The sequence below is a fragment of the Nerophis lumbriciformis genome, linkage group LG23 (genome assembly GCF_033978685.3).
Source record: "Nerophis lumbriciformis linkage group LG23, RoL_Nlum_v2.1, whole genome shotgun sequence".
In the NCBI taxonomy this organism is placed as follows: Eukaryota; Metazoa; Chordata; class Actinopteri; order Syngnathiformes; family Syngnathidae; genus Nerophis; species Nerophis lumbriciformis.
This window is the reverse complement of record NC_084570.2, coordinates 5,492,853-5,517,500: the sequence shown is the minus strand read 5'-3', so window position 1 is coordinate 5,517,500 and position 24,648 is coordinate 5,492,853. Positions and strand designations below refer to the sequence as shown.

At 39.8% G+C, this 24,648-nt stretch overlaps 1 protein-coding gene across 2 annotated transcripts in view; it reads right to left on the bottom strand.

Moving 5' to 3' along the window:
* Positions 1-24,648, bottom strand: part of LOC133622494 (receptor tyrosine-protein kinase erbB-4-like) — a 789,611-nt gene that overhangs the window by 149,964 nt on the left and 614,999 nt on the right. For both annotated transcript variants that reach the window (XM_061985295.1, XM_061985296.1), the window contains exons 15-17: positions 22,891-23,045; positions 16,782-16,826; positions 3,168-3,300 (exon numbers count right to left, since the gene is read on the bottom strand). In XM_061985295.1, coding sequence (XP_061841279.1) covers positions 3,168-3,300; positions 16,782-16,826; positions 22,891-23,045 — 333 coding nt within the window. The remainder of the gene's footprint in view (positions 1-3,167; positions 3,301-16,781; positions 16,827-22,890; positions 23,046-24,648) is intronic.

The following is a 24,648-nucleotide window of genomic DNA, read 5'->3' as shown; positions in this document are numbered from 1 at the left end:
TTAATTACCGATTCCGATATCAACCGATACGATATATACAGTCGTGGAATGAACACATTATTATGCCTAATTTTGTTGTGATGCATTAAACAATGTAACTTTACCGTGAATTGATTAACGTGGACCCCGACTTAAACAAGTTGAAAAACTTATTCGGGTGTTACCATTTAGTGGTCAATTGTACGGAATATGTACTGTACTGTGCAATCTACTAATACAAGTTTCAATCAATCAATCAAAAACAAGGTTTTCCAAAATAAGACAACAACTTCAACTCCAGTTATGGAAAAAAGTGCCAACATGGTACTGCCTTATTTATTTTGGTGGTAGCGGGGGATGTATATTGTAGCGTCCCGGAAGAGTTAGTGCTGCAAGGGGTTCTGGGTATTTGTTCTGTTGTGTTTATGTTGTGTTACGGTGCGGACGTTCTCCCGAAATGTGTTTGTCATTCTTGTTTGGTGTGGGTTCACAGTGTGGCGCGTATTTGTAACAGTGTTAAAGTTGTTTATACGGCCACCCTCAGTGTGACCTGTATGGCTGTTGACCAAGTATGCGTTGCATTCACTTGTGTGTGTTTAAAAGCCGCGTATATTATGTCACTGGTCCGGCACGCAAAGGCAGTGCCTTTAAGATTTGTTGGCGCTCTGTACTTCTCCCTACGTCCGTGTACACAGCGGTGTTTTAAAAAAAGTCATACATTTTACCATTTGAAACCGATACCGATAATTTCCGACATTACATTTTAAAGCATTTATCGGCCGATAATATCGGCAGGCTGATACTATCGGACATCTCTAATTGATATTGTTTCTTATGGGAAAAAATTGCTTCTGTCTTTGTTGGACCTTTTGGACAAAATACTAGGTATTTTTGTACTCCTAATGAACTTACAGTGGGCCTATGGGGATTTTGGTCTATTCTAAGTAATACATGTTTCAATGTTCAATGGCCATGAATTGTACATCAGTGTGCAGTTACGTACAGCATTTACCTATTTTCATTTTTCATTTATTTATTTATTTCAGGCAATGACAGAAAAAAGTACAAAGTTAACAACACATAATAATATAAATTAATATAGTGCAAAAGGTAATGTATAGTATGAAATGCATGATTGTCCAGTTTTGCCTGAAAGGGAGTGGGAAGAAGATAACTTATTTAACCCGATCCAAACAACCTTCCCTAGTCATGGTGAAGTAAAAAAACCAAAAAACTAAACCAGCACAGCAACTCAACAAACATGGTCACACATAACACATCCTGCTTATTGAACTTTGTGGTTATTATAAACAATGTCCAGTCATCATAAAAAAAATCTAAACTACACCTTTTTAAATCCTTTACAAGGGATTCTGGGAAACGTGCAAAACACTCTCTCCTAGGATTGTACGGTATACCGGTATTAGTATAGTACCGCAATACTAATGAATCATAATCGGTACGATACCGCCTCTGAAAAGTACCTGTCCGCCAGCATATCTAGTCGATACTTCTATGATTACATCGATATTTTTTGGCATCACATCTTTCACAACATCATTTTTAAAATGTATATTATGTTTATAAACTCAGGAAATATGTCCCTGGACACATGATGACTTTGAATATGACCAATGTATGATCCTGTAACTACTTGGTATCGGATTGATACCCAAATATGTGGTATCATCCAAATCTAATGTAAAGTATCAAACTACAGAAGAATAAATTATTATTACATTTTAACAGAAGTGTAGATAGAACATGTTTTAACGGAAAATAAGCAGATATTAACAGTAAATGAACAAGTAGATGAATCATTAATTTTCTACCACTTGTCCTTAATAATTTTGACAAAATAATAGAATGGAAAATGACACAATATGTTACTGCATATGTCAGCAGCTAAATTAGGAGCCTTTGTTTGTTTACTTACTACTAAAAGACAAGTTGTCTTGTATGCTCACTATTTTATTTAAGGACAAACTTGCAATAAGAAACATATGTTTAATGTACCCTAAAGATTTTTTGTTAAAATAAAACCAATAATGCAATTTTTTAGTGGTGCCCTTTATTTAGAAAAATACCGAAAAGTATCGAAATAATTTTGGTATCGGTACCAAAATATTTGTTTTGTTTTAAACCTAATCTATGCACACTTATCCATTGTTGGCGTATTTTAGCTTCTTGATATTTATGATTGATTAAAAAACTTTAAAGAGGTCATTACGGAAATAAACAAGGTAGGTGTCAAATTTTCCCATACTCTTAATAACCAATTATAATAATTATTAATTATATATCCATTATAATAATATGTAATCATATATATTTATACATATAGTTACTTTGCATGCATGCTATTTTTTAAGCCTAATGCAGCCCCCCAGTCTAAAAGTTTGGACACCCCTGATCTAGACCAAAAATAAGTGTTTCAGATGTAGATTCTAATCACCAATAGTTCCACTTTCAAACAAAGTTTTTCCCAATTTCCTTTTTTTGGGGACTACTAGAATAATTAGTTAACTGTGATGATGACCCCCGCGACCCCGAAAGGGACAAGCGGTAGAAAATGGATGGATGGATGGATGGATGGATATTTATCTGCTGGGAAATCCAAAATCACCCAAAAAAAACAAAACAAAAAAACCCCGTATTTTTCGGAGTATAAGTCGCTTCGGAGTATAAGTCGCACCAACCGAAAATGCATAATAAAGAAGGAAAAAAACATATATAAGTCGCACTGGAGTATAAGTCGCATTTTTTGGGGGAAATTTATTTGATAAAACCCAACACCAAGAATAGACATTTGAAAGGCAATTTAAAATAAATAAAGAATAGTGAACAACAGGCTGAATAAGTGTACGTTATATGAGGCATAAATAACCAACTGGTATGTTAACGTAACATATTATGGTAAGAGTCATTCAAATAACTATAACATATAGAACATGCTATACGTTTACCAAATAATCTGTCACTTACGTGAATGAGCTACATAATATTATTTGATATTTTATGGTAATGTGTTAATAATTTCACACATAAGTCGCTCCTGAGTATAAGTCGCACCCCCGGCCAAACTATGAAAAAAAAACTGCGACTTATAGTCCGAAAAATACGGTATTTAGGAGAAAGAAACAAAAAGACCTGCACACACAAAAGACATGCCCAAATACGGCCCTTACCTCCGTCTCCAGGAAGCGGCGCAAGGCCCTCTTCTTTTTGATGCTTTTACGTCGAACGTACACGGCGACACTGAGCGCCACGATGACAATGATGAACAGGCCACCGATGATTCCAGCAGCAATGAGGGGCGTCCTGTAGCAATGGAGGTAAGGGACGGGGTTGCATTAACTGGAAATAACGAAGAAAAACGAAAATCTTCCCATATATGAACAATATAAAGAAAATAATGGAGTAATAAGATACAAATCTTAAAAAGTCAGCATTAGAGATGTCCGACAATATCGGCCTGCCGATATTATCGGCCGATAAATGCTTTATGGATAGTCGGCGACCTCTTTGCACTATGCTCCTCAGCATCCGCTGACCCCTCTCTGTCAGTTTACGTGGCCTACCATTCCGTGGCTGAGTTGCTGTTGTTCCCAAACTCTTCCATTTTCTTACAATAAAACCGACAGTTGACTTTGGAATATTTAGGAGCGAGGAAATTTCACAACTAAATTTGCTGCACAGGTGGCATCCTATGACAGTTCCACGCTGGAAATCACTGAGCTCCTGAGAACGGCCCATTCTTTCATGGAAAAGCGTGATTCATCACTCCAGAGAAGGCGCCTCCACTGCTCTTTTTGTCCGTCAACATTTGTTGACGGTCCCTGACACAAGGCTGAAGCTTAGAGGTGACAGAGCTTTCGCCGTTGCTGCTCCCAAGCTCTGGAACGACCTACCCCTGAGTGTTAGACAAGCCTCCTCTCTTCCTGTTTTTAAATCTCTCTTAAAAACATACTTTTATTCCATGGCTTTTAACACTGAGTGATATCCATCCTGCAATGGCGCCCCATAATACACCTGCTGTGATCCTGTTTTTATGTTTTTATGTTTTTATTAATTCTATTTTAATTATTTATTTTTTATCGTGTTCTGTTTGTGTTGTGTTGTGTTTGCTCGGTACTCGTTTTATCTTTTAACCTGCTCATTGTACAGCACTTTGGCTACCCCTGTGGTAAATTTTAAATGTGCTCTATAAATAAAGTTGATTTGATTTGATTTGATTTGCTCTAGAGTCCAGTGGCGACGTGCTTTACACCACTGCATCCGACGCTTTGTGTCAGAAAAATTGTATGTAAATTATCAAAAAAATTTCCGTTCTGAGTTCCCAATGAACAGACAAGAGTCTGTCTTTGTTGCACCAAGCAAAGGCTTGGAAAATTCCATTGTGTACGATGGGAGGAAACGGGATTATCTATTGTCATCGAAGACCTGCTCAAACTGAATCCAGGTCTAGCCCAAGCCCGAGGCATCTTTTTCTTTTGTTTTCAATATGACCAAAAACAAGAGCTGTTTACATACTCCCCATTCCTTTGGAAGCAGATGTTGTTGAGTAAACAGGGAGTGTCCAAATAAAAGAGGGGATGTAAACCTTTTTCGTCAGAGCGTGGGTGACACTGTAAGAGGTTACAGGTTGACACGTTTCTCCTCAATTGAGTCAAAATTTATTGTCTTGTTTAATAGATGTCATCAGTGTTTGAACCTGACACTTTGCATTGGACTTGGTGATGTGTGGCTTAGATACAGCTGTTCGGCCATGGAAACCCATTCCATGAAGCTCTCTGCGTACTGTACGTGGGCTAATTGGAAGGTCACATGAAGTTTGGAGCTCTGTAGCAACTGACTGTGCAGAAAGTCGGCGACCTCTTGGCACTATGCGCTTCAGCATCCGCTGGACCCTCTCTGTCAGTTTACGTGGCCTACCACTTGGTGGCTGAGTTGCTGTTGTCCCCAAACTCTTCACTTTTCTTATCATAAAGCCTGGATGTGTTGCACAAGTGGCATCCTATGACAGTTCCACGCTGGAAATCGCTGAGCGCGGCCCATTCTTTCACAAATGTTTGTACACTGCAAAAAGTCAGTGTTCGAGAACAAGGAAAAAAAAAAAAAATTAGGGGTATTTTATTTGAACTCAGCAAAATTATCTGCCAATAGAACAAGAAAGTTTGGCTTGTCAAGACTTTCCAAAACAAGTAAAATTAGCTAACCTCAATGAACCCAAAAATACCTTAAAATACGTATATTCTCACTAATAACAAGTGCACTTGTCTTGGTAGGGAAAAAAAAGGAGACCTTTTTGCTCAATATGTTGAAAAATATTCCTAAATTAAGTAAATGCTAGTGCCATTATCTTGACATAATGATATGCGCTCGGCATTACATTTCTTGAAACCAGCAAAATTACCGTATTTTCCGCACTATAAGGCGCACCTAAAAACCTCCAATTTTCTCAAAAGCTGACAGTGCGCCTTATAATCCGGTGCGCCTTATATATGGACCAATATTGAGCCACAACAGGTCTCGCAACTACCGGATGCATAACGTAACCCCCGCCTCTACTGTAGCTTCTATTCTATGCGCCTTATAATGCGGTGTGACTTATATATGATCAAAGTTTTAAAATAGGCCATTCATTGAAGGTGCGCCTTATAATCCGGTGCGTCTTATAGTGCGGAAAATACGGGAATAATTTATTGTTCTTAATGGAAAGGCAACAAGGTAACCGCTTGTTACTCTCGGGGTCTCCTCGCCGCTCAGGCAAATCATATTGTCTAAAAATGCATTTTTCCATGGATAACATGACATCATCGCGCCAAGTGCGTGCTCTTTCAGTCAATTAGTGCGCATATACACAGCCCGGCCCAAAAATTTTTAATTGTAATTTTGAAGAATTTATCTGAATGTGCATGAACTATTTCTGTTCAAAATTGTTTGAAATGTCACATGTTAAATGTTTAAATATTAACTGTCAATTTACTGTACTGTGCCAACTGTACTACTATATGAGTACGTATTTTCTATTGTTTCATTGAGAATAAAACAGTTGTTTCAATTATGAGACACAATTGTGTCAAAGTCATGATTTTTTGAGGGACGGCGTGGCGCAGTGGAAGAGTGGCCGTGCGCGACCCGAGGGTCCCTGGTTCAATCCCCACCTAGTACCAACCTCGTCATGTCCGTTGTGTCCTGAGCAAGACACTTCACCCTTGCTCCTGATGGGTGCTGGTTAGCGCCTTGCATGGCAGCTCCCTCCATCAGCGTGTGAATGTGTGTGTGAATGGGTAAATGTGGAAGTAGTGTCAAAGCGCTTTGAGTACCTTGAAGGTAGAAAAGCGCTATACAAGTACAACCCATTTATTTATTTATCATTTATTTATTTCATGCTTGAAATAAGAAATTATTACTTTAAAAAAGTAGTTTTATACTTGTGAGTGTTGATGACACAGCTTTGCAAAAGTTGATATTCTTGTTTCAAGCATGTTTTACTCAATATAGGTCATCAAATCTCAGCAACTGTCATGTCTGTGCGATCATGTTTTGTTTTAGTTATGTTCGGTTTTGTTTTTGGACTATTTGTGCACTCTTGTTTTGTCACCATGACGACTGATTAGTTGCACCTGTTTTCACATTCGGTCTCACACACACCTGTTGTCAATCATGTTTGTAGTATTTTAGTCCATTGTTTTCAGTTAGTCTGCCTGGAAACATCACCCGTTATCATCACTCTGCTTCATGCCTTGTTCACAGTCCCATGCCAAGTAAGTTTTTGTTCCATGTTTATAGCTTTTTGCCTTTGTGCGAGTCTTTTGTTTTCATTAGCCAAGTTTTGTACCTCCGCCCTTGTGCGCGCCTTTTGTTCGATTCCTTTTTTGAACGTTAACAATAAATATGTACTCACATTCACGCCTTGCCCGCGCCAACTTTCCGTTGCCTTCCGGGAAAACAAACCCCAAGGACCAAGTCCTGACAGCAACAAGCTGTAATATCTTACTGAGATCATTTAGGGCCAAAACCCTTAAAACAAGTAAAACACTCTAACATCAAATCTGCTTAGTGAGAAGAATTATCTTATCAGACAGAAAATAAGCAAATATCACCCTTATTTGAGATACTTAATCTTACTTAGATATCAGTTTTTGCAGTGTAGAAACAGTCTTCATGCCTCAGAGCTTAATTTTATACACTCGGGCCAAGTTATTAGGACACCTGATTCTGATCATTTCTGATCAAGCATTTAAGTCCCATCTTAAAACTCATTTGTATACTCTAGCCTTTAAATAGCCCCCCTGTTAGACCAGTTGATCTGCCGTTTCTTTTATTTTCTCCTCTGCTCCCCTTTTCCTTGAGGGGGGGGGGGCACAGGTCCGGTGGCCATGGATGAAGTGCTGGCTGTCCAGAGTCGGGACCCGGGGTGGACCGCTCGCCTGTGCATCGGCTGGGAACATCTCTACGCTGCTGACCCGTCTCCGCTCGGGATGGTGTCCTGCTGGCCCCACTATGGACTGGACTCTTACTATTATGTTGGATCCACTATGGACTGGACTCTCACAATATTATGTCAGACCCACTCGACATCCATTGCTTTCGGTCTCCCCTAGAGGGGGGGGGGGGGGGGGGGGGGGGTTACCCACATATGCGGTCCTCTCCAAGGTTTCTCATAGTCATTCACATCGACGTCCCACTGGGGTGAGTTTTTCCTTGCCCGTATGTGGGCTTTGTACCGAGGATGTCGTTGTGGCTTGTGCAGCCCTTTGAGACACTTGTGATTTAGGGCTATATAAATAAAGATTGATTGATTGATTGATTGATGATCATTTGGATGGGTGGCCTTTGGCAATATAGTGTATATTTGTAATTCGTCCATCTGCAGCTTCACATTAACACTCATAAATGTTTGTGGTACATCAATATTTTGTCATAAATGATGGGGGATCTTACTTGCAAGCTGTGCTCAAAGGTTAAATGCCTCTCTAACGCGTTTGACATTTACATACCTGTTGCACGTGCTTGTTGGCCTAGGCAACCCCCTTTCTTTCATTGCTTTGGTCTTTTTATCGCCCACCAATTGCATTTCATTGCCCTCATCACGGCCACCATGTTAGACAAATGTGGCAGGAAAAAAAACTGGCGCTACCTCATACTCGACGTTCAAAACTCTATTAGTTGTAGAAGCCATTAGCGGCTAATGGAAGATGTGTGTAGCGCGGTATTGCGGCGGCGAAGCGAGGTGCCGTATCGATTGCGGCGGCCCCGAAAGAAGAAAGGGGGAGTCGAGAGGGAGCTTGAAATTTACAAAGAGGGTTGGGGTTTCAACATAATGAGATATACAGTCATGTGGTGAATAGTAATGCCGCAGTTTGGAGTGATTAGGTCGACGGGGGTTGAGAAGCAAGAAAACGCAGACAGAATTGAAAAAAGGGGTGGGCGGGTGGAGGGGGGTTGAAAAGGACATGGAAAGAAACAAAATAAAATATGCGACGGGAACGAAACAGCAGTAATGTCAGGGTCACGGAACAAGAAAGCGCAAACGAACAGTCAGACGGCACAAGGTGAGAGACAACGGGAAGGGCTTCTCTAATTAGGAGGAAAGGATTTACAGGCGAAGAGGCGACGCCGGGGTCGCCGCCGGATGAAACGGAAGAAGAGCGTCGTGTGAGCATAGAAGCCCCCTGAGGGGAGCAGAAGTACTCGTTCGTGCTTTAACGGATCCCCCGTTGCAGTCCCACGTTTGGCTCGATTCTAATGAGTCACATTTGCTGTAATTGTTCAAATAACTTCCTTTTATATGCACGCTAATGGAGTTGTTATGTCACATTGTCCAAAGCAGTGTTGTTCAACCTTTTTTGAGCCGAGGCGCATTTTTTGCGTTAAAAAAATTTCGGAGGCACACCACCGGCAAAAGTCGCAATTGTTGGATATGACTTTAAACCAGGGGTGCTCACACTTTTTCTGCAGGCCAGCTACTTTTCAATTGATCAAGTCGTGGGGATCTACCTCATTCATATATATAATTTATATTTACTTATTTATGAAATATATGTTTTTGTTAACAAGTTAAAGGTGTTTAATGATAATGCAAGCATGTTTAATACATATAGTTAATATTGTTAACAAGTTAAAGGTGTTTAAAGATAATGCAAGCATGTTTAACACATATAGTTAATATTGTTAACAAGTTAAAGGTGTTTAATGATAATGCAAGCATGTTTAACACATATAGTTAATATTGTTAACAAGTTAAAGGTGTTTAATGATAATGCAAGCATGTTTAACACATATAGTTAATATTGTCAACAAGTTAAAGGTGTTTAATGATAATGCAAGCATGTTTAATACATATAGTTAATATTGTTAACAAGTTAAAGGTGTTTAAAGATAATGCAAGCATGTTTAACACATATAGTTAATATTGTTAACAAGTTAAAGGTGTTTAATGATAATACAAGCATGTTTAACACATATAGTTAATATTGTTAACAAGTTAAAGGTGTTTAATAATACAAGCATGTTTAACACATATAGTTGATATTGTTAACAAGTTAAAGGTGTTTAAAGATAATACAAGCATGTTTAACACATATAGTTAATATTGTTAATAAGTTAAAGGTGTTTAAAGATAATACAAGCATGTTTAACACATATAGATTCCTTTCTTTCATGAAGACAAGAATATAAGTTGGCGTATTACCTGATTCTGATGACTTGCATTGATAGGAATCAGACAGTGGTGCTGATAACGTCCGCATTTTTGAATGGAGGAGAAAAAAAGTCCTCCTTTCTGTCCAATACCACATGAAAGTGGTTGGTTTTTGGCATCTTATTTGTCCAGCTTCCGTACTCCTTTGTATACACTTTACAAGAAACACATTGTCGGCAAACTCCGTAGCTTGCTAGCTTGTGCACGCCAGCTTTCTGAGACTCTTATTTTGTTAGCGCGACTGTGCAACTGTGCAGTCGGTCTTTGGAGTTTTGACGACAGGTACGGCGCCAGAGTCTGTTGAAATAAAGTGTTTCTCGCCTTCCAGTCGGTAATTTTAATGAGCTGGCAGCAGCCAGCGTCATCTCAGAAGACCCTCGGGTGCCGTGAATGTCAATCAAGTGACGAAAGTGACGTCATAGTGAAGATTTATGATCGCTCATTTTTAGGACTACTTTTTTAATGCCTGGCTGGTGATCGACTGACACACCCTCCGAGATCGACCGGTAGCTCGCGATCGACGTAATGAGCACCCCTGCTTTAAACCATAACCAACCATGCATCAATATAGCTCTTGTCTCAAAGTAGGTGTACTGTCACATCACGCCGTGACTTATTTAGATTTTTTTTTGCTGTTTTCCTGTGTAGTGTTTTAGTTGTTGTCTCGCGCTCCTATTTTGGTGGCTTTTTCCCTTTTTTTGGTATTTTCCTGGAGCAGTTTCATGTCTTCCTTTAAACGATATTTCCCGCATCTACCGTATTTTTCGGAGTATAAGTCGCACCCCAGTATAAGTCGCACCTGCCGAAAATGCATAATAAAGAAGGAAAAAAACATATATAAGGCGCATTTTTTGGGGAAATTTATTTGACAAAACCCAACACCAAGAATAGACATTTGAAAGGCAATTTAAAATAAATAAAGAATAGTGAACAACAGGCTGAATAAGTGTACGTTATATGAGGCATAAATAACCAACTGAGAACGTGCCTGGTATGTTAACGTAACATATTATGGTAAGAGTCATTCAAATAATTATAACATATAGAACATGCTATACGTTTACCATACGTCTAGTCTCTTACGTGAATGAGCTAAATAATATTATTTGATATTTTACGGTAATGTGTTAATAGTTTCACACATAAGTCGCTCCTGAGTATAAGTCGCACCCCCGGCCAAACTATGAAAAAAACTGCGACTTATAGTCCGAAAAGTACGGTACTTTGTTTTTGCAATCAAGTCTATTTCAGTTGTTTTTATCCTTCTTTGTCGGGACATTGTTGATTGTTATGTCATGTTCTGATGTACATTGTGGACGCCTTCTTTCCTCCACAGTAAGTCTTTGCTGTTGTCCAGCATTCTGTTTTTTTTTCTTTACTTTGTAGCCAGTTTAGTTTTAGTTTTCGTTCTGCATAGCCTTCCCTAAGCTTCAATGCCTTTTCTTAGGGGCACTCACCTTTTGTTTATTTTTGGTTTAAGCATTAGACACCTTTTTACCTGCACCCTGCCTCCTGCTGTTTCGAACATCTACAAAGCAATTAGCTACCGGCTGCCACCTACTGATTTGGAAGAGTATTACACGGTTACTCTGCCAAGCTCTAGACAGCACCGACACTCAAAAACAACACATGATTTGCAGACTATGATTACTAGTTTGCAAAAAATATTTTAACCCAAATACACTGCAAACACTGAAATATAAGTACGATGAAATATCTCAAATAAGGGTGATATTTGCTTATTTTCTGTCTGATAAAATCATTCTTCTCACTAAGCAGATTTTATGTTAGAGTGTTTTACTTGTTTTAAGTGTTTTGGTCCTAAATAATCTCAGTAGTGAAGTGAAGTGAAGTGAATTACATTTATATAGCGCTTTTTCTCAAGTGACTCAAAGCGCTTTACATTGTGAAACCCAATATCTAAGTTACATTTAAACCAGTGTGGGTGGCACTGGGAGCAGGTGGGTAAAGTGTCTTGCCCAAGGACACAACGGCAGTGACTAGGATGGCGGAAGCGGGTATCGAACCTGCAACCCTCAAGTTGCTGGCACGGCCGCTCTACCAACCGAGCTATACCGTCCTATTAAGATATTACAGCTTGTTGCTGAGATTTTATGACCTATTTTGAGTAAAACATGTTTGAAACTATTTTTGTCCAAATGTCCAAAACACACCCAGCAATGGTGCACAGGAAGGCAGGAAAGAAGAGGGGAAAAGGCGGCCAAAATGGTCAAAAGTCCCAATTTTGTCCAAAATACCTCCCAGGGTTCCATTCCCACGAGTCCCGCTGCCGGCCGCACAAGTCCCAGGCTGCAAAACGCACCCAGCAAAGTCCCACGGGAAGTGGGGGAGAAAAGTGAGAAAAGTCGGCAAAAGTCCCCAAAAATGGTCAAAATACCTACCCAGGTTCGAGTACCACAAGTCCCGCCGCCGGTCGCGCAAGTCCCGGGATTGCCCAAAATGTCCACAACACACCCAGCCGAGTGCCACGGGGAGGGGGATACAAGTTGGAGAAGTCGGCAAAAGTCCCCAAAATTTTCAAAACCAACCCAGGTTCGAGTCCCACATGGAGTCTTAAGACTTGTGGCACTCGAACCTGGGTGTGATTTTTCTCACTTTTCTCCCCGCCTTCCCGTGGGACTTTGCTGGGCGCGTTTTGGACATTTTGGGCATCCCGGCCGGCGGTGGGACTTGCGCGGCCGGCGGCGAAACTTGTAGGACTCGAACCTGGGTAGGTATTTTGAACATTTTTGGGACTTTTGCCGACTTTTCCAACTTTTATCCCCACCTCCCTCCCCGTATGACTCAACTGGGTGTGTTATGGACATTTTGGGCATCTTGGGACTTGCGCGGCCATACATAAGATTTTATGTTAGAGTGTTTTACTTGTTTTAAGGGTTTTGGTCCTAAATGATCTCAGTAAGATATTACAGCTTGTTGCTGAGATGTTATGACCTATATTGAGTAAAACATGCTTGGAACTAGAATATCAACTGTTGCAAAGCTGTGTCATTAACACTCACAAGTATAAAACTACTTTTTTAAAGTAATAATTTCTTATTTCAAGCATGAAAAAAAAAATCATGACTTTGACACAAATGTGTCTCATAAATAAAACAGATGACAGCCAAATGGACTTTGCTGTTTTATTTTCAATGAAACAATAGAAAATGCGTACTCATATAGTAGTACAGTTGGCACAGTACAGTAAACTGACAGTTAATATTTAAACATTTCACATGTGACATTTCAAACTATTTTGAACAGAAATAGTTCATGCACATTCAGATAAATTCTTCAAAAATACAATTAAAAAAATTTGGCCGGGGGCCGGGCTGTATAAATGTGCACTAATTGACTGAAAGAGCACGCACTTGGCGCGATGATGTCATGTTATCCATGGAAAAATACATTTTTAGACAATATGATTTGCCTGAGCGGCTAGGAGACCCCGAGAGTAACAAGCGGTTGCCTTGTTGCCTTTCCATTAAGAACAATAAATCCGTTTTTTGGAATTTCATGAATTGTAATGCCGAGCGCATATCATTATGTCAAGATAATGGCACTAGCATTTACTTAATTTAAGAATATTTTTCACAATATTGAGCAAAAAGGTCTAATTTTTTTTTCTACCAAGAAAAGTGCACTTGTTATTAGTGAGAATATACTTATTTTAAGGTATTTTTGGGTTCATTGAGATTAGCAAATTTTACTTGCTTTGGAAAGTCATGACAAGCCAAATTTTCTTGTTTTATTGGCAGTTAATTTTGCTCAGTTCAAATAAAACATCCCTAATTTTTCTGTTTTTTTTCTTTTCTTGTTTTTGAACAATGACTTTTTGCAGTGTTGTGAGACGATGTCGGCCAACCCCGAAAGCTGGAATGGGTTCTACAAACTGCGAGTTCAGATATTTTATGTCTTTATTTTTTCACATTTAATATGTTTTTTTCCATTTTAATTTTGACAGTACCACATAAGACATGTTTTAATTGCTGATGCGGGTTTATTGATTTTTAAATGCGCCAGAAAATAACCCGTTTTGTACACTGTTGATGTGATTCAATGGACAGTTAATGTGTTTCTGTATAGTATTTCTCCAGCAATGGTCATGTGGTGACATAAATGATGGTAATTTGAGAGGTAATAATAGGACACAGGACATCACTGAAGGCCGAGGTGGGAAACGCATGTTAAAAAGTATAAGAAATGTGTCTCAATACTTTTGTCTGCACTACAAAAAGTCAGTGTTCAAAAACAATTAAAAAACATGCACAAAATAGGGGTATTTTATTTGAACTAAGCAAAATTATCTGCCAATAGAACAATACAATTTGGCTTGTCACGACTTTCCAAAACAAGTCAAATTAGCTAACCTCAATGAACCCAAAAATACCTTAAAATAAGTATATTCTCACTAATAACAAGTGCACTTTTCTTGGTAGAAAAAAAAATTAGACCTTTTTGCTCAATATGTTGAAAAATATACTTAAATGAAGTAAATGATAGTGCCATTATCTTGACATAATGATATGCGCTCGGCATTAAATTTCTTGAAGCCAGCAAACTTACACTAAAAACTAATTAATTGTTCTTAATGGAAAGGCAACAAGGGTCGGCAACCCAAAATGTTGAAAGAGCCATATTGGACCAAAAATACAAAAACAAATCTGTCTGGAGCCGCAAAAAATTAAAAGCCATATTACATACAGATAGTGTGTCATGAGATATAAATTGAATTAAGAGTACTTAAAGGAAACTAAATGAGCTCGAATATAGCTACAAATGAGGCATAATGATGCAATATGTACATATAGCTAGCCTAAATAGCATGTTAGCATCGATTAGCTTGCAGTCATGCAGTGACCAAATATGTCTGATTAGCACTCCACACAAGTCCATAACATCAACAAAACTCACCTCTGTGGAAAGTTTGGTGGACAAAATGAGACAGAAAAAGAAGTGGCATAAAACACGTCCTATAAAGTCGGAGAAAGTTATACATGTAAACAAACTACAGTGAGTTCAAGGACCGCCAAAATTAGTAGGACAAAACGGCGCTCGCCAAAAACTCGAATCAGTGAAGCATGTTTAATATAAAAAGTGTGCCTTGTAACAATTAGGTAGGCTTGTGTCATGTTTGTCCTCCTACAGAAACCATATTAAAACAAAAAATAGATTTTTTTTCCCCTCATCTTTTTCCATTTTTCATACATTTTTTAAAAAGCTCCAGAGAGCCACTAGGGCGGCGCTAAAGAGCCGCGGGTTGCCGACCCCTGTCCTAGCCACTCAGGCAAATCATATTGTCTAAAAAAGCTTTTTTTCCATCGATAACATGACATTATCGCGCCAAGTGCGTGCTCTTTCAGTCAATTAGTGCGCATATATACAGCCCGGCCCCCGGACACATTTTTTTTATTGTAATTTTGAGGAATTTATCTGAATGTGCATTAACTATTTCTGTTCAAAATTGTTAGAAATGTTAAATGTTTAAATATTAACTGTCAGTTTACTGTACTGTGCCAACTGTACTACTACCGTATTTTCCGCACTATAAGGCTCACCTAAAAACCACAAATTTTCTCAAAAGCTGACAGTGCGCCTTATAACCCGGTGCGCTTTATATATGGATAAATATTAAGATTCATTTTCATAAAGTTTAGGTCTCGCAACTACGGTAAACAGCCGCCATCTTTTTTCCCCGTAGAAGAAGCGCGCGGTGCATGCTGGGATATGTGACGTTTCATTTCCATTTGTGTGTTTATGTAAAGACCCCAAAATGGCTCCTATTAAGTGTGTTGTCTGTCTAATTATAAATAATGCAGACGAGGCGTGTTAACTGAGTTCTCAACGTTTACTCACAGCGTGCTCATAACCACATTCTAACTGCCAGCATACAACGCTTCTCAGGGCTACCGCGCATGCTCGTAACTATCGTTGCATGCTGGGTAGTGTAGTTGTTATATTTGCTAGCTCATAACAGCACATTGAGAGACACGCTTACGCGCTTAATTCAATACTCGCCGTCATTCCGGGTGGATTGACAAAAGACCTCCAGCCGCTAGATATTGGTGTCAACAGGGCATTCGAAGCTAGACTGCTAATTGCGTGGGAACAATGGATGACAGAAGGCGAACACACCTTCACTAAGACGAGGAGGCAGCGCCAGACGACGCCAACATCTGCCAGTGGATCGTAAATTTGCCCAACTTTTCACTTCGGACACCGAAGACGAAGGATTTACGAATGAAGAATAACTTCAGAAAGTGAGCGCTATGTTTATTTTGTGTGTTGTGACATTAACGTTCGAGCAACATTATGTTGCTATTGCTCTGCACTATTTTGAATTTTACTATGTTTGTGATTGCACATTTGCGTACATTTTGGGAGTGAACAGAGTTGTTAGAACGCTGGTTTTTAATATATTATTAAAGTTTGACTGACCTATCTGACTGTTTTTTTGACATTCCCTTTAGCGCAGCGTAGGCGCGGCTTATAGTCCGGGGCGGCTTATAGTCCGGGGCGGCTTATTGGTGGACAAAGTTATGAAATATGCCATTCATTGAAGGTGCGGCTAATAATCCGGTGCGCCTTATAGTGCGGAAAATACGGTATATGAGTACGTATTTTCTATTGTTTCATTGAAAATAAAACAGCAAAGTCCATTTGGCTGTCATCTGTTTTAATTATGAGACACAATTGTGTCAAAATCATGATTTTTTTTTTTCATGCTTGAAATAAGAAAATATTACTTTAAAAAAGTAGTTTTATACTTGTGAGTGTTGATGACACAGCTTTGCAACAGTTGATATTCTAGTTTCAAGCATGTTTTACTCAATATAGGTCATCAACTCTCAGCAACAAGCTGTAATATCTTACTGAGATCATTTAGGACCAAAACCTTTAAAACAAGTAAAACACTCTAACATAAAATCTGCTTAGTGAGAAGAATGATCTTATCAGACAGAAAATAAGCAAATATCACCCTTATTTGAGATATTTCATCTTACTTAGATTTCAGTTTTTGCAGTGTGTATGTTTGTGTTCATGCATTTGGGCAGTGGCAGCATGATAAATGTTTGCAACGACCCCTTACCTGTCCATCATCCCAACACAATCTTGGAGTCTTGGCCCAATGCACCTGCAGGGCAGAGAAAGCAGAGACGTCGTCCATTAAAGCAGGGACAGCTTATGAGCAAACCTCAGGTTGTCTTTCTTTTGCGTCACTCAGCTGTCACCGAGCACGAAATGAAATCGTGAGCACGGCTGACCACTCATCACAATATGACAGGCTCAGAAACCCTGTTATTTGTTTCACATGAGAGAAACAAGTTTTTTTTATTTATGTTGAGGACTGTAAAATGATTCTGATCTGTGAGCAGAACAAGGTAGCTGACAACAAACAGTGACCGGTTACACGTCTTCCTTATCTGATTCCTGCTTGGTTGCCCTCTTGTAACTGATCCACTCTAATCTTGGGTCCTGTGAAAGTGTCACTAAGTTGATCCCGACTGCTTAGTGCAGTGGTTCTTAACCTGGGTTCGATCGAACCCTAGGGGTTCGGTGAGTCGGCCTCAGGGGTTCGGCAGAGCCTCCGCCGCGGAGGTCAAGACACACCCGACTCATCGTGTAAACAAAAACTTCTCCCTATCAGCGTATTATGGATACCCCCAAACAATGTTCCCTCTAATTTTCCATATGTGTGAGCAAACGCAAAAACTCCTTGAGCATTCGGTGGAGCACATGTGAGCGACGTCAGACGTGCACATGCACTGTGGTCACACCTGCAGCACACCTGTCCCAAACCTGACTAAATAACAAGTTCAATGTTTTATTATTGTAGTCATTTCCATGAGACTATTTTCTAATATAAGTGTTTTGGCCCACTTACAATGACTATAACATATTGTTTTTCATGAGCTGTGTACTAGTATTATATGTCTGGGTGGGGGTGTCCTGCTTTGGAAATAATGTGTACCCCTTTCAGAAATCGCATTTAGTTCCCACTAAAACATTCACATGTTGCACAATGAGATGTAAACATGGGATCATGTGTACATTCCTGTAACTTTCCGTAGTATTTCTTTAATATAACAACATCATTTTATGATTATGGTTCGGGTTCGGTGAATGCGCATATGAAACTGGTGGGGTTCGGTACCTCCAACAAGGTTAAAGGGGAACATTATCACAATTTTAGAATTGTTAAAACCATTAAAAATCAGTTCCCAGTGGCTTATTATATTTTTCGAAGTTTTTTTCAAAATTCTACTCATCACGCAATATCCCTAAAAAAAGCTTCAAAGTGCCTGATTTTAACCACCCGTCCATTTTCCTGTGACGTCACATAGTGAAGCCAACAGAAACAAACATGGCGGAAAGAACAGCAAGCTATAGCGACATTAGCTCGGATTCAGACTCGGATTTCAGCGGCTTAAGCGATTCAACAGATTACGAATGTTGTAGTGTGGAGGCAGGTAGCGAAAACGAAATTGAAGAAGAAACTGAAGCTATTGAGCCATATCGGTTTGAACCGTATGCAAGCGAAACCGACGGAAACGACACAACAGCCAGCGACACGGGAGAAAGCGAGGACGAATTCGGCGATCGCCTTCTGACCAACGATTGGTATGTGTTTGTTTGGCATTAAAGGAAACTAACAACGATGAACTAGGTTTACAGCATACGAAATACATTTGGCAACAACATGCACTTTGAGAGTGCAAACAGCCCAATTTTCATCAATTAATATATTCTGTAGACATACCCTCATGTCAGCAGGCCAGGGAAGCTAGGGTCGATATTCTTCTCTTGATCATCTTCGGGACGGTGTGAGCCAAGACATCCAGGGGGTTTAGCTCGCTCGTCTGCGGGAACAAACTGCCGCCATTGCTTGCCGTGCTAGCGAGGTCCTTTGTCCCTGAATTGCTCACACACTCCGGCAGATTCAATGGGGGTCTGGCGGCAGATTTCTTTGACTTTATCGTAGGAAATGCATCTGCTTTGAGTGTCGCGGGATATCCACACATTCTTGCCATCTCTGTCGTAGCATAGCTTTCGTCGGTAAAGTGTGCTGAACAAACGTCCAATTTCTTGCCACTTTCGCATCTTTGGGCCACTGGTGCAACTTGAATCCGTCCCTGTTCGTGTTGTTACACCCTCCGACAACACACCGACGAGGCATGATGTCTCCAAGGTACGGAAAACAGTCGAAAAAATGGAAAATAACAGAGCTGATTTGACTCGGTGTTTGAGAAAATGGCGGATTGCTTCCCGGTGCGACGTCACATTGTGACGTCATCGCTCCGAGAGCGAATATTAGAAAGGTGTTTAATTCGCCAAAATTCACCCATTTAGAGTTCGGAAATCGGTTAAAAAATATATGGTCTTTTTTCTGCAACATCAAGGTATATATTGACGCTTACATAGGTCTGGTGATAATGTTCCCCTTTAAGAACCACTGGCTTAGTGGCTCTTAAGAGGCCAGTTTGTTCTGACAGGCTGACCTGTGACCTCGGCTACATCTTACTCAGTGTTCTGATTGTTAATCCAGAAGACCTTGTAGTCAGAAGGCAGGGTTAGAAGACAAAAAAGCAGCTGTTGTCATGCCAGAGTCTGAACATTTTTGTCCCAATTGTCTTATTATTATTTTTGCCCATGAATGAACAGATACATTCCAAGTTTGTCCTTAAATAAAATAGTGAACATACAAGATAACTTGTCTTTTGTTGGTAAGTAAACAAACAATGGCTCCTAATTAGTCTGCTGACATATGCAGTAACATATTGTGTAATTTTCTATTCTACTATTTAGTCAAATGTATTAAGGACAAGTGGTAGAAAATTAATTACGGTATTTTTCGGACTATAAGTCGCAGTTTTTTTCATACTTTGGCCGGGGGTGCGACTTATACTCAGGAGCGACTTATGTGTGAAATTATTAACACATTACCATAAAATATCAAATAATATTATTTATCTCATTCACGTAAGAGACTAGACGTATAAGATTTCATGGGATTTAGCGATTAGGAGTGACAGATTGTTTGGTAAACGTATAGCATGTTCTATATGTTATAGTTATTTGAATGACTCTTACCAAAATATGTTACGTTAACATACCAGGCACGTTCTCAGTTGGTTATTTATGCGCCATATAACGTACACTTTTTCAGCCTGTTGTTCACTATTCTTTATTTATTTTGAATTGCCTTTCAAATGTCTATTCTTGGTGTTGGGTTTTAGGAAATAAATTTCCCCAAAAAATGCGACTTATACTCCAGTGCGACTTATATATGTTTTTTTTCCTTCTTTATTATGCATTTTCGGACGGTGTGACTTATACTCCGGAGCGACTTATACTCCGAAAAATACGGTACTAATCTACTTGTTCATTTACTGTTAATATCTGTTTATTTTCTGTTTCAACATATTCTATATACACTTCTGTTAAAATGTAATAATCACTTATTCTTATGTTGTTTGATACTTTACATTAGTTTTGGATGATACCACAAACTTGGGTATCAATCCAATACCAAGTCGTTACAGGATCATACATTGGTCATATTCAAAGTCCTCATGTGTCCAGGGACATATTTCCTGACTTTATAAACATAATATAAATTTAAAAAAAAACAAAAGAAGATTTTGTGATGTAATCATAGTAGTATCGACTAGATACGCACCTGTACTGGTATCATTACAGTGGATGTTAGGTGTAGATCCACCAATGGCTTTTGTTTATATTGTAGCGTCTCGGAAGAGTTGGTGCTGCAGGGAATTCTGGGAATTTGTTCTGTTGTGTTTATGTTGCGTTGCGGTGCAAATATTCTCCCACAAAGTGTTTAAAGTTAAAGTTAAAAGTACCAATGATTGTCATACTCACACGAGGTGTGGTGAAATGTGTCGTCTGCATACGACCCATCCTCTTGTTCACCCCCTGGGAGGTGAGGGGAGCAATGGGCAGCAGCATTGACCACGCCCGGGAATCATTTTTGGTGATTTAACCCCCAATTCCAACCCTTGATGCTGAATGCCAAACAGGGAGGTAATGGGTGCCATTTTTATAGTCTTTGGTATGACTCGGCCTGGGTTTGAACTCACAACCTACCCATCTCAGGGCGGACACTCTAACCACTAGGCCACTGAGTAGGTTTGTCATTGTTGTTTACTATATGGCACACGTTTATGACAGTGTTGACATTGTTCACACGGCCACCCTTGGTGTGACATGTATGGCTTTTGAGTAAGTATACGCTTCATTCACATGTGATTAGAATGTTCAAAGTTAAGTTGATCGTCTTATTGGTTAATGATCGGACATGATGAAATATTGACTTGAAATTGTCAATAGTAGATACGTTTTAATACATCCTTTGTCATGACTCGGGTGTGCTGAGGTGTGTAGTGAAGCATGTATAGCAATCACTCATCCTAAATGGTTGATATTAGGGATGTCCGATAATATCGGACGATAAATGCTTTAAAATGTAATATCGGAAATTATCGGCATCGGTTTCAAATTTATCGGTATCGGTTTCTAAAAGTAAAATGTATGACTTTTTAAAACGCCGCTGTGTACACGGACGTAGGGAGACGTACAGAGCGCCAATAAACCTTAAAGGCACTGCCTTTGCGTGTCGGCCCAATCATATAATATCTACGGCTTTTCACACACACACAAGTGAATGCAAGGCATACTTGGTCAACAGCCATACAGGTCACACTGAGGGTGGCCGTATAAACAACTTTAACACTGTTACAAATATGCGCCACAATGTGAACCCACACCAAACAAGAATGACACACACATTTCGGGAGAACATCCGCACCGTAACACAACATAAACACAACAGAACAAATACCCAGAAGAGACGCTACAATATACCCCCCCCCCCCCCCTACCCCCTACCCCCCCACCTCAACCTCCTCATGCTCTCTCAGGGAGACCTTGTCCCAAATTCCAAGCTGCTGTTTTGAGGCATGTTAAAAAAAAATAATGCACTTTGTGACTTCAATAATAAATATGTCAGTGCCATGTTGGCATTTTTTTCCATAACTTGAGTTGATTTATTTTGGAAAACCTTGTTACGTTGTTTAATGCATCCAGCGGGGCATCACAACAAAATGAGGCATAATAATGTGTTAATTCCACGACTGTATATTTCGATATCGGTAATTAAGAGTTGGACAATATCGGAATATCGGATATTGGCAAAAAAGCCATTATCGGACATCTCTAGTTGATATTAGACTTGTTTTATCTACAAGGAGACAAGGAGTAGCTAGCTGGTCATGTCTTAAAGCCGACATGACGACGACGGGTGGGGGATCGGTACTTTTTAGAGGCGGTATAGTACCGAATATGATTCATTAGTATCGCAGTACTATACTAATACCGGTATACCGTACAACCCTAACCTGGTCAAAACGGTGCTGACACTAGGGATGGGTCCGTGTAAATCTCATATAGTCAGACCTTTCAGTGGTTCTTAACCTTGTTGGAGGTACCGAACCCCACCAGTTTCATATGCGCATTCACCGAACCCTTCTTTAGTGAAAAATAAAATGTTTTTTCTTAATATTAATCATAAAATGATGTTATTATATTAAAGAAATACAAATAAAGATATATTTTACAAACAGAAAGTTACAGGAATGTACACATGATCCCATGTTTACATCTCATTGTACAACATGTGAATGTTTTAGTGGGAACTAAATGCGATATCTGAAAAGGGGTACACATTATTTCCAAAGCAGGACCCCCCCACCCAGACATATAATACTAGTACACAGCTCATGAAAAGCATAATTTTTTGTTATTGTCATTGTAAGTGGGCTAAGACACTTATATTAGAAATTAATCTCATGGAAATGACTGCTGTCATTTGATTAGAATAATACAAGATTTAACTTGTTATTTAATCAGGTGTGGGACAGGTGCGGCCACAGTGCATGTGCACGTCTGACGTCGCTCACATGTGCTCCACTGAATGCTCAAGGAGTTTTTGTGTTTACTCACGCATATAGAACATTGTTTATGGGTATCCATAATACGCCGATAGGCAGAAGGTTTTATTTACACGATGAGTCGGGTGTGTCTTGACCTCGGCGGCAAACCCCTGAGGCCGAATCACCGAACCCCTAGGGTTCGATCGAACCCAGGTTAAGAACCAATGGTATACAACAAGCCTCTCTTACCCCTGGGTGCAGTTGGCGTGGCAGGGGTGACACTCGTTGTTGGCCTTGGCGTACTTAAAGATGAAACTGTTCGTCCCCTGCAGGCCGTCAGGGCATTTCTCCACACAGTTAGGCCCATCTTTGAAGTGGAGGCACTTCACACACTGGTCCGGACCCTGGAAGACCCCAACGGTGATATGGAAAAAACAAAACCATGATCAGAAAGGTGAAAGAAACCAGCCAGGAAACAGAAGGCAAAAGTGTTCCACACGGAAAAGACTGAATACAAGTACAACATGGCGGAATTGAATACACACCTGGCAAATCCTGTTAACATGCTCACTTCCTGTCAGGGCTAATGTGGCTGGCGGGGCGTATGATTTATAACATGCCGAGCGCAAATTGCCTGGACTGTATTCCAGCGCAGCCCTACGTTAAACGCGGCAATCGACACAATCAGATCGTGTGCAGGTCGCGCACTGGGATGGCGACTGGTAAAAATGGAACAATCTCAGCTGCAGCGGGTTCATGAATATATAAGACGTGTGTGTTTTTAGAATTGTGCATTCAACGTCAGAAAATGGAAAGCGTCATCCCCCCCCAGTTACATTCATCCAGAGGCAGGGGCGGACTTACCGTCAGCCGACCACAGCCCCAAAAAGTCTCATAAAAAACTATCAAGAAAATTTGATATTTTTGACTAAAATTTTTGACTAAAATTTGAAAATTTTTATTTCGAAAATCCTCGAAAAAATTGTCGCACAGCAGCTAAATGAACACTTAGTGTCTAACAATCTCTGTGAACCTTTTCAATCCGGTTTCAGGGCAAATCACTCTACGGAGACAGCCCTCGCAAAAATGACTAATGATCTACTGCTAACGATGGATTCTGATGCGTCATCTATGTTGCTGCTTCTTGATCTTAGCGCTGCTTTCGATACCGTCGATCATAATATTTTATTAGAGCGTATCAAAACACGTATTGGTATGTCAGACTTAGCTTTGTCGTGGTTTAACTCTTATCTTACTGACAGGATGCAATGCGTCTCCCATAATAATGTGACCTCGGACTATGTTAAGGTAACGTGCGGAGTTCCTCAGGGTTTGGTTCTTGGCACTGCACTCTTTAGCATTTACATGCTGCCGCTAGGCGACATCATACGCAAATACGGTGTTAGCTTTCATTGCTATGCTGATGACACCCAACTCTACATGCCCCTAAAGCTGACCAACACGCCGGATTGTAGTCAGCTGGAGGCGTGTCTTAATGAAATTAAACAATGGATGTCCGCTAACTTCTTGCAACTCAACGCCAAGAAAACGGAAATGCTGATTATCGGTCCTGCTAAACACCGACATTTATTTAATAAAACCACCTTAACATTTGACAACCAAACAATTACACAAGGCGAATCAGTAAAGAATCTGGGTATTATCTTCGACCCAACTCTCTCGTTTGAGTCACACATTAAGAGTGTTACTAAAACGGCCTTCTTTCATCTCCGTAATATCGCTAAAATTCGTTCTATTTTATCCACTAGCGACGCTGAGATCATTATTCATGCGTTCGTTACGTCTCGTCTCGATTACTGTAACGTATTATTTTCGGGGCTCCCTATGTCTAGCATTAAAAAATTACAGTTGGTACAAAATGCGGCTGCTAGACTTTTGACAAGAACAAGAAGGTTTGATCATATTACGCCTATACTGGCTCACCTGCACTGGCTTCCTGTGCACTTAAGATGTGACTTTAAGGTTTTACTACTTACGTATAAAATA